General features: G+C 46.8%; 1 protein-coding gene across 1 annotated transcript; it reads left to right on the forward strand.

Annotated features, from left to right (window-relative positions):
* The first annotated feature begins 585 nt into the window (after window positions 1–585).
* On the forward strand, window positions 586–1,209 carry LOC128436391 (XK-related protein 7-like). The gene has a single exon (XM_053418153.1). It carries the CDS (start codon window positions 586–588, stop codon window positions 1,207–1,209), a length of 624 nt encoding a protein of 207 aa, XP_053274128.1.
* The last annotated feature ends 8,442 nt before the right edge of the window (window positions 1,210–9,651 follow it).

The raw sequence follows: 9,651 nt of genomic DNA on the forward strand, positions 1-9,651 counted from the left end.
TTCCTCAGCTCAGGTTCCTCATGGTCCTTATGTTCCTCATGGTCCTTATGTTCCTCGTGTTCCGTGTTGTAATAAACTCACTCACTCATCATTTTGTTTACCGCTATCAAGACCAATAAGAATCTCAGATTCAAATAAATAAATCCTCTTTAATTCAGATTTAGCCTCAGATAAAACAGTGTGTGTGTGTGTGTGTGTGTGTGCTTGTGTGTGTGTGTGTGTGTGTGTGTGTGTGTGTGTTTGTGTGTGTGTTTGTGTGTGTGTGTGTTTGTGTGTGTGTGTGTGTGTGTGACCTGCAGGTGACAGATGTTTCCAGATGTTTCCAGATGTGTGATCGTCCTTTCGGTGTTAAACGTTGTTCGTGGTGATGAAGCCTCGCAGTTAATTGGCTGATGATGAGGCTGGTTATGATGTAATCTTTCCCTCCCCCCCCCCCCTTCCCTCTCTCTCCTGCACACAGCCCCCTCCCATCTCTCTCTCTCTCTCTCTCTCTCTCTCTCTCTCTCTCGCTCTCTCGCTCTCTCGCTCTCTCTCTCTCTCTCTGTTTCTTCACGCCTCTCTGTCTTTCTCTCCATCCTAGCCAACATGGCCGCTAAGTCGGATGGAGCAGCGGTGTCTGTGGAAGATGACAACCCGCCCAGGAGCCTCTCGGAGCCGGGGAACCCCTCCGCCGGGCCCCGCTGCTCCTCCACCGCGGGGAAGCCGTTCACGCCGCTGGACTGCTGCTGGGTCCTCTGCGCGCTGCTCGTCTTCTTCTCGGACGGCGCCACGGACCTGTGGCTGGCCGCGGACTACTACCTGCGCGGGGACCTGTGGTGGTTCGGGCTGACGCTGGTGTTCGTCGTGGTTCCGTCCGCGGTGGTGCAGGTTCTCAGCTTCCGCTGGTTCGTGTACGACTACTCGGATCTGAGCGGCAGCGGCGACGGTGCGGCGAGCGGCGGCGGCGGGGACGGCGCGGGAGCGGCAGATGCGGCAGGTGCGGGAGCGGCAGGCGCGGCAGCCCCAGCTTGCGACGCATTCAGCACCAAGGACAGCGACCAGCGCGGAGCGGGGACCGGGAACGACGCGAACACGAGTCCGGGTCTCGCGTCCTCTGCTCGGCCGCAGCCGGAGGAACGAGCCCGCTCCCCGCGGAGCTGCTGCACCGTGTGCATGTGGCTCTTCCAATCCGTGCTACACCTCCTGCAGCTGGGGCAGGTCTGGAGGTAAGACCGCTGGGGCGTGTGTGCAGACGTGCACGTGTGTGTTTAATATGTGCGCGTTCAGGTGCTCTCTACATGTGTGTGCTTGTGCGTGCCTCTGTGTGAGTCCTTGTGTGTGCAGCCTGTGATTCCTCCACGTTCACTGGCGACAGGAACGTGCACGGATCCGTGAGGAGCAGAGAGATTCTGGATGAGAACAGTTTCTCACAGCAGGAGCGTGCATGTTGTTCTGAATGAATTTGTTACGTGCACTCTCAACACGCACGCTGACATGTTGACATGTGATCACAGGGTCAGACCCTGCTCCTCCTCGTCTTCACCTTCACACTCACTCACCAGCAAACATTTAAAAACAACGAGTCCTTCCACCCACACTGCCTGTAACTGAAACTCATACCGAACCTTTGAATCATGTGATCAACATCTGGACTCTTCAGGTTTGAACATCATCAACTCAGACGCTCATCACAAATCAAAATCATAAAATCTTCTCTGAGCAGCTGTTAAAGAAACAAACCTCAAATAAATTAGTCACATGGATAAAGAAGCTGATTCAGTGAGAAAAGTTGAATGCTGCTTTACATCTTATATCATATATCATACATTTGACTCTATTACATTTAGCCACAGTTGTAGTTATTACTTTTCATATTAATGTTTAACTGAAAACAGAAGAATTAGTCTCCTCGTGATTCCTTGTCGTGTTTAAGAAGTTGCAATGTTCGACAAATACGACATTTCCACTCTGAATTTATTATTATAAATATTGATATCATTCAAATATTTTTCAGATTTGAGGAATTGTTCCACTTATTCACTGTAATTAAGAAAAATTTGAAATACTTTAGTTTAGATTTTTTCGGTATCGTTGAAACCATCTGACGTCTCCTCAGATTCATTATGTCAAGTTACCAACTGATCAATATTATCAGTGAATTCATGCAGAATGCACGTCTGAATCTTAATAGAGTATTTTACAGATGGTTATGGTTATGGTTAAGTTAACCAAGAGATTTGCATTTTCCTCTGTGACTGAATCGATCATTACACGTCACATGATTCAGATGCTTCACATCAGAGCAGAAAAAATCCTCTTCACCTGAACTTGCGAGGTTGAAAGAATCCTGGTGAACTGAAGGTTTCTCGACTCGGAGCCCGAGGTCCAAGTGAGAGACTGAGATCAGAGCGAGACCCGAGTGAAGCCGCCATGTTGCTGCTCACGTGGAACTCGCTTCCTGTTAAGACACTGACTTCCAGGAGAGAGGCGGGTTCACAGTTTTAAATACGTGTCTGAAAGTTCGCTGACGACAAACAGACGTGATGACATGAAAACTGTTTTATTAATGTTTTTGTTATTTGCTGGGATTTTCGATTTGTTCTCATATTCTTGTGGGAAGTGTTTTTTACATAAAGAGTTTTTAATCGTCTGGTTAAACACAAGCTGTCTGAACTTGAGGTCAAAGGTCAGAAGCAGATCTGTGCACACGTTTGCTGCTTTAGTGTCCTTGAGCCAGGCAGGGAAAGTCTGAAAGCTCAATAAAGATTCACATTACACGGAGTCCTTCTGAAATGGATCAGGTGGGGATTCACACATGCAGACTCAGTGATGAGCTGAGTTAATGAACAGTAATAAGATGCTGAGACTGGATCTGGTTTGAATCCGACAGGTTTTGAATTTGATGAGTTTTGAATTTGATGAGTTTTATTCTGAGCATGTGGAACCTGCAGCTGAGAATTCAGAGCTGATCCTCATCATCGTGAGCAGGAAGCGAATGCATGAAGTCCAGTTTTCATAATTCACACCTGAAGCTCAGGATCTGTTCTGCAGTCCTGGAGAGAGGTGGACCTGTGTCTCCTGTCCATCACCTCCAGATGTTCACATGTTGCATCAGAGCAGAGACAAACGCAGAGATGAGAGAATGTGATGACTGTGGATCAGTAGCTGCAGAAGGTAACCACATTGGATTGAAGGTTGTTTATCGTTGATTTCACCAGATTTACATGAAACTTGGTGAAAGGACGGATCATAGGTCAAGAGAGAATTTCCATTTGGTGTAGATTTGGACAACAGAGGGACCAGAGACAGAAATACTCAGAACTGATGGACTTTCTTCTGTCTTAGAAGGAAATAGTTTGTCTGCTCTCAGGATGGTAACAAGAGAGAAGAGCTGCCTTCACCACATGTGTGTTTGTGTGTTTGTGTGTTTGTGTTGAAACGAGCTGAGGACATTCCTCTCAGATCATGAGAGGAGGAGGAGGAAACATCTGCTGCTGCCTGGCCTCCATGTCTTCTGTGACGCGTCCTGTCTTCATGTCCTGGAGTCTTTCAGTGCTGTGTGTGGACAGCGAGCTTGAATAATAGCTTATTCTTTATATAGAATACATACTGTACAGTTTATATAGCATCATCTTCTGTCTCTGTATCTTAGACAGGTTTTAATATTCAGCACAGGAACGTCCCTGTTGTGTCTTTGTCTGTCATTTAAAAGTAAATCTGTGTGAATACTGACGGATTCGATTTCTGATATTTATCAGATGTTTTCAGAAGGTTTTTTATTGACTTCATCCAGGTTGAAGTCAATCTGTGTTCAACAAGGATTTGGGGAAAAATCCATCTTCACACACACACACACACACACACACACACACACATGTACACTCACACTCACACACACACACACACACACACACACACACACACGCACACACACAAAGGCGTTCACATACGCCAGAGCACGACAGGGCCCAGAATGCATTGCAGTATGAAGACAGGTTCAGTTTTGAATCAAGGTCAACTCGGCTGTTTGATATCTGCTCCTTCATCTAGATTTAAAATCCACGTCTGAAAGCTCCAGAGTGAGACGTCTCCATCGGGGGTGAAAGGAATTGTGGGTATTGTAGGAAAACCTCTAACCGAAGGAAACTGAAGAGGAGAACATGATTTTAATTATTCTGGTTTTGATCTTCTGGGTCCGGATCAAACTGATCCTGGTTCTGTTCCAGAGTGAAAACACTTCGTTGGAGAGTTTGGACTTTTGGACCAATCACAGGAAGTACTGTAGTACTGTAGAGTACTGTGGTACTGTAGAGTACTGTAGTACTGTAGAGTACTTCGGAGTACTATAGTTCTATGGCACTGCAGTAGTCTGGACGAATGTTGTACTGTAATACTTTGTAGTAGTTTTTAGTACTGTAGTACTGTGGAGTTCTGCGGAGTACTGCGGAGCACTGTGAAGTACTGTGAAGTACTGTGAAGTACTCTGAAGTACTGTGGAGCACTGTAAAGTACTCTGAAGTGTTGTAGTACTGTTGAGTACTGTGGAGTACTGTGAAGTACTGTGAAATACTGTAGTACTGTGGAGTACTGGGAAGTACTGTGAAGTACTCTGAAGTGCTGTAGTACTGTTGAGTACTGTAAATTACTGTGAAGTACTGTAGTACGATGGAGTATTGTGAAGTACTGTGGAGCACTGTAAATTACTCTGAAGTACTGTAGTACTGTGAAGTACTGTGAAGTACTGTGGAGCACTGTAAATTACTCTGAAGTACTGTAGTACTGTGGAGTACTGTGAAGTACTGTGAAGTACTGTAGTACTGTGGAGTACTGTGGAGTACTGTGAAGTACTGTGGAGCACTGTGAAGTACTGTGAAGTACTGTAGTACTGTGGAGTACTGTGAAGTACTGTGAGGTACTGTAGTACTGTGGAGTACTTTGACGTACTGTGGAGTACTGTGAAGTACTGTAGTACTGGGGAGTACTTTGAAGTACTGTGGAGTACTGTGAAGTACTGTAGTACTGTGGAGTACTTTGCCTGAAGTTGCTGATGCTGGTAGTAATACCCTCATGATGTAACCATGGCAACCAGATGAAGCTTCAATCACTTCCTCGATTCAAACAGAAAGACTACCCCCCCCCCCCCACACACACACACACACTCCTGACCTCCCCCCCTCCACCCCCCCCCCCCGCTCCCTAAACCACAAAGTGAAACTAACAGATCAAAGGAAACTGTCCCTACCCACCTGTCTGTCTGTCTCTATTCACCTGTCTGTCTCTATCCACCTGTCTGTCTCTATTCACCTGTCTGTCTCTACCCACCTGTCTGTCTGTCTCTATTCACCTGTCTGTCTCTCAGTCTCTTGCCAACTGAACTGTCCCTGTCTGTCTCACTCTCCTGTCTATCAGACTGTACTGAATTATTTGCTACCACCCTTGAGGGAGAGCTGTGTGTGTGTGTGTGTGTGTGTGTGTGTGTGTGTGTGTGTGTGTGTGTGTGTGTGTGTGTGTGTGTGTGATCACATTAATATGGTTAATTGGAGATAATATTTCTGCTTCCTGTAAATCAACCTTTTCACAATATGTTAGATTAAAGTGTGATAACAACAGTGCATGTGAGTGATCGTCTCCACGTGCACATCCAGCTCGAGTCCAGTCGAGCAGTTTTTGACCAAATCAAAAAACGAATGCAGAGTGATGACATGAATCATATTAATATGTTCCTCATCTCCTCCTCCACCAACCTCCCTCCTTCTCGTCCCTTCACTCTTCTTCTTTTTGTCACATGTCATTTCTGCCCTGTCCTCCGTTCTTCAGGGACAGAAGCCAAGAGGAAAGGTTTGAGCTCTTCTCACCTTCTCTTCTCCTCCCTCCTCTTACATTAATATTTCATATCTGCTGCTCCTATTTTTATTTATCTTCATTTGCTTGATTTTTTGTTTGTGTTGAGTTCAGACGTGACACCAGGTTTCCTTCTGTTCATGGACGGTTCCATACTTTATCTGTTGAAAGTCAAATACATTATTCAGATTGATACATGAAACTAATTTGAGCATTTATAATCACTCCTTATGACCATGAATCATTTTTTATATAAACATTGGTAATCTTTTAGGATCCTGTGTCCCCCTGTGTCCTCCTGTGTCCTCCTGTGTCCTCCTGTGTCCTCCTGTGTCCTCCTGTGTCCCCTCTGTGCAGAGAGATGTCACTTATCATTTAGATCAATATAAACTTAAGACAGTTTCTATTATAAATCAATCAATCACATGTTATATGTCCCATATTCCCAGTTTGTCTCACAGATGTTAAAAGGATCAACTTCCTGTTCTTAACTCAACACGAGTCAAACAGAAGCTTAGTGATCAGTGATGAAGATCAGTCCCATGTGATCTCATCTCACCGATGAGAAAAGACATCGTCTGACATCGATGATGATGAATCAAGGTTTAAAGTATTTGTACGTGAGAAAATGTCCAACGTCCTCATGATAACTAGTTCAAGTCCATGATCATTGTTTTTGAGCGATTTGCCCCAGAGTTCTATTCCAAGTTAATGGCAAAGAAACAAATCTTAATAAACATGATCTCATTGAGATGTTACACAGAGTTCATCATCTGAAATTCTTTGTCATAAAACCTCCGAGTTTCTTCATAAGCCTCGTGTCTCAGATGTCCATCCCACTGCAGCAGCTGCTGGACTACTGTGTCCCCCTGTGTCCTCCTCTGTCCCAGTGTGTCCCCCGTATCCTCCTGTGTCCTCCTGTGTCCAAGTGTGTCCCCCTGTGTCCCCCTGTGTTCCCCTGTGTCCTCCTCTGTCCCAGTGTGTCCCCCGTATCCTCCTGTGTCCCCCTGTGTCCCCCTGTGTCCCCCGTATCCTCCTGTGTCCTCCTGTGTCCCACTGTGTCCCCCTGTGTCCTCCTGTGTCCAAGTGTGTCCCCCTGTGTCCCCCTGTGTCCCCCTGTGTCCCCCGTATCCTCCTGTGTCCTCCTGTGTCCCACTGTGTCCCCCTGTGTCCTCCTGTGTCCAAGTGTGTCCCCCTGTGTCCCCCTGTGTCCCCCTGTGTCCTCCTGTGTCTAAGTGTGTCCCCCTGTGTCCCCCAGACGGAAGTAAGACAGAAGGAATAATTATGGAGAGAAGGACGTAGAGGAGACAGAGGAAAAGAAAAGAGGACAGGAGGGGGACACCGGCAAACAGATAAACCGGTGATTGGAGAAGAGACAGTGAAATGTCCCAGTTTCCCATAATCCCTTGCAGCAGTAGGCACTCACAGGACGATAGGAGCCAATGAGGCTGTGATGGTCCTCGTTTATCTTCTGTCCTCTGTTCGCTCAGAGGACAGATAACGAGCTGCCGGCGCCTGCAGCCTCGACCGAGGGCAGCAGCAGCCCAGAGGTCAAGGTCACAGGTCTGTCTGTGTCTGTCTGTGTCTGTCTGTAGCTGTCACTGTCTGTCTGTCTGTCTGTGTCTGTCTGTAGCTGTCTGTCTGTCTGTCTGTCTGTCTGTCTGTGTCTGTCTGTAGCTGTCACTGTCTGTCTGTCTGTCTGTGTCTGTCTGTAGCTGTCTGTAGCTGTCTGTCTGTCTGTCTGTCTGTCTGTGTCTGTCTGTAGCTGTCTGTAGCTGTCACTGTCTGTCTGTCTGTGTCTGTCTGTAGCTGTCTGTAGCTGTCTGTAGCTGTCACTGTCTGTCTGTCTGTCTGTGTCTGTCTGTGTCTGTCTGTGTCTGTCTGTGTCTGTCTGTGTCTGTCTGTAGCTGTCTGTAGCTGTCACTGTCTGTCTGTCTGTCTGTGTCTGTCTGTAGCTGTCTGTAGCTGTCTGTCTGTCTGTCTGTCTGTGTCTGTCTGTCTGTCTGTCTGTCTGTCTGTCTGTCTGTGTGTCTGTCTGTAGCTGTCTGTCTGTCTGTCTGTCAGTGTCTGTAACTGTCGGTCACCTGAACACTGAGGAGGGTTTGATGCTGTGAACGTTGAGCTTCTGAACATTCATCAGATGATGAGAGTCTGTTGGGCGTCCAGATGTCCCCTGTTGGACGTCCAGATGTCCCCTGTTGGGCGTCCAGATGTCCTCTGTTGTGCGTCCAGATGTCCCCTGTTGTGCGTCCAGATGTCCCCTGTTGGACGTCCAGATGTCCTCTGTTGGACGTCCAGATGTCCCCGGGTTGGATAGAGTTCAGACTCGTCAGAGCTTCATGAATCTCTTGTGATTAAAAGGTCTTGATCACTTTTCTTCAGACGGAGATTTGTGGCATCACGAGGTTTAAGCCACGTTAGGAGCTGAGGCGTCTTCTTGACTTGTCCACTTTCCTGACCAGCGTCAAACCAATGTCCACTTCCACCTGTTGCTCTGTTTTGGTCTCCACCTCCTCCTACTGGCTGTTTATTCACCACATGTTTCTATCAGCGTCGATCTGAAGCCGTCTGTCCTTCACTGTCTCCAGTTCAGGGTTCAGATCAGAAGATGGTGTCCCTGGTTCCCTGAGACGAACTGGGACTGGTGAACACCAGTTGAACCAGTAGAATGTGCTGGTGGAGTTTCACCCTGGTTCCTGGTTCAGTGGTTTGGCAGAAGGTGATATCTCCTGTCATGTTGTGTCTTCTTCTTCAGATGATCTGTTGTGTTCAAGGATCTTTGTGAAGAAGCAGAAGTTCTTCATTCAATTCTACATCTGGTCAGAAGAATATTAATGAAGCTCATAACAAAGCAACCACCCATCAAGCTGTCAGGCTACACTCACAGACACACACACACACACGCTCACACTCACACACTCATTGATTTTCATTGTTGGATCCATCCGTCTTTCTGACAGTCACTCCAACCCACCTATGACTCAACTGTGTGTGTGTGCAGAAGTATTCTGCACAGTTGTGTGTTGTCGTCTTTATTCAAGACGTTTCCTCATCACAGATGTGTCAGAGTGAGAGTGTGTGTGTGTGTAGTGTGTTTCTACATATTGGACACATCACTCACGTCCTTCCTCTCGAGCGGCTGTCCTCTTTGTCTTCATCCCGTCTCTCAGTGGTTTGTCCCCCGGCCTCAGGCGGCTGCTGTCCCGGACACTTGTTGTGTTTCCACAGCTGCTCCTTCTGAAAGCGTCTCAACGTAGAGGACACGTCCAGAAGGTGACGGGAGCCACTAAATACTAATAAATAATATTACAGGATAAAATTACTTTTCTTTTTGTTTACAAATGTTATAAAAAATCCAAAACATCTCGAAAGAATAAATAAATGAATAATTAAAACCTACACACAAACATCGTGAGAACAAAGCACACACAGAAGACTCATACACTCACTAAAATAACACTTTCCTCATACACACACGCACACACATACAGACACACACACACACACACACACACACAGCTCAGTTGAGTGGCTATGTGGGACAGCAGTTTGGGGACAGACAACTGATTCACTTTGAGTGGCACATGGATATTTAGTGTGTGTGTGTGTGTGTGTGTATGTGTGTGAATATGTGTGTATGTGTGTGTGTGTGTGTGTGCCTCTCTAAACAAATGACCTCTCCCACATGTGCAGACACACAGAAAAACCTGACCTTTGACCTAGAAACAACCCGATCGGGGGGGGGGGGGGGGGGGGGGTGAGCAGCATCCCATAGTGCAGATCACAAAGTACCGTTCGTCCTGTGAACCAGGATCTGAGGGTCTGAGGATC

This window comes from Pleuronectes platessa, unplaced genomic scaffold (genome assembly GCF_947347685.1).
Source record: "Pleuronectes platessa unplaced genomic scaffold, fPlePla1.1 scaffold_404, whole genome shotgun sequence".
Classification (NCBI taxonomy): domain Eukaryota; kingdom Metazoa; phylum Chordata; class Actinopteri; order Pleuronectiformes; family Pleuronectidae; genus Pleuronectes; species Pleuronectes platessa.

Excerpts from the sequence above, each read along its gene's own strand:
- LOC128436391 (XM_053418153.1), top strand. The coding sequence starts at position 586 with ATGGCCGCTAAGTCGGATGGAGCAGCGGTGTCTGTGGAAGATGACAAC.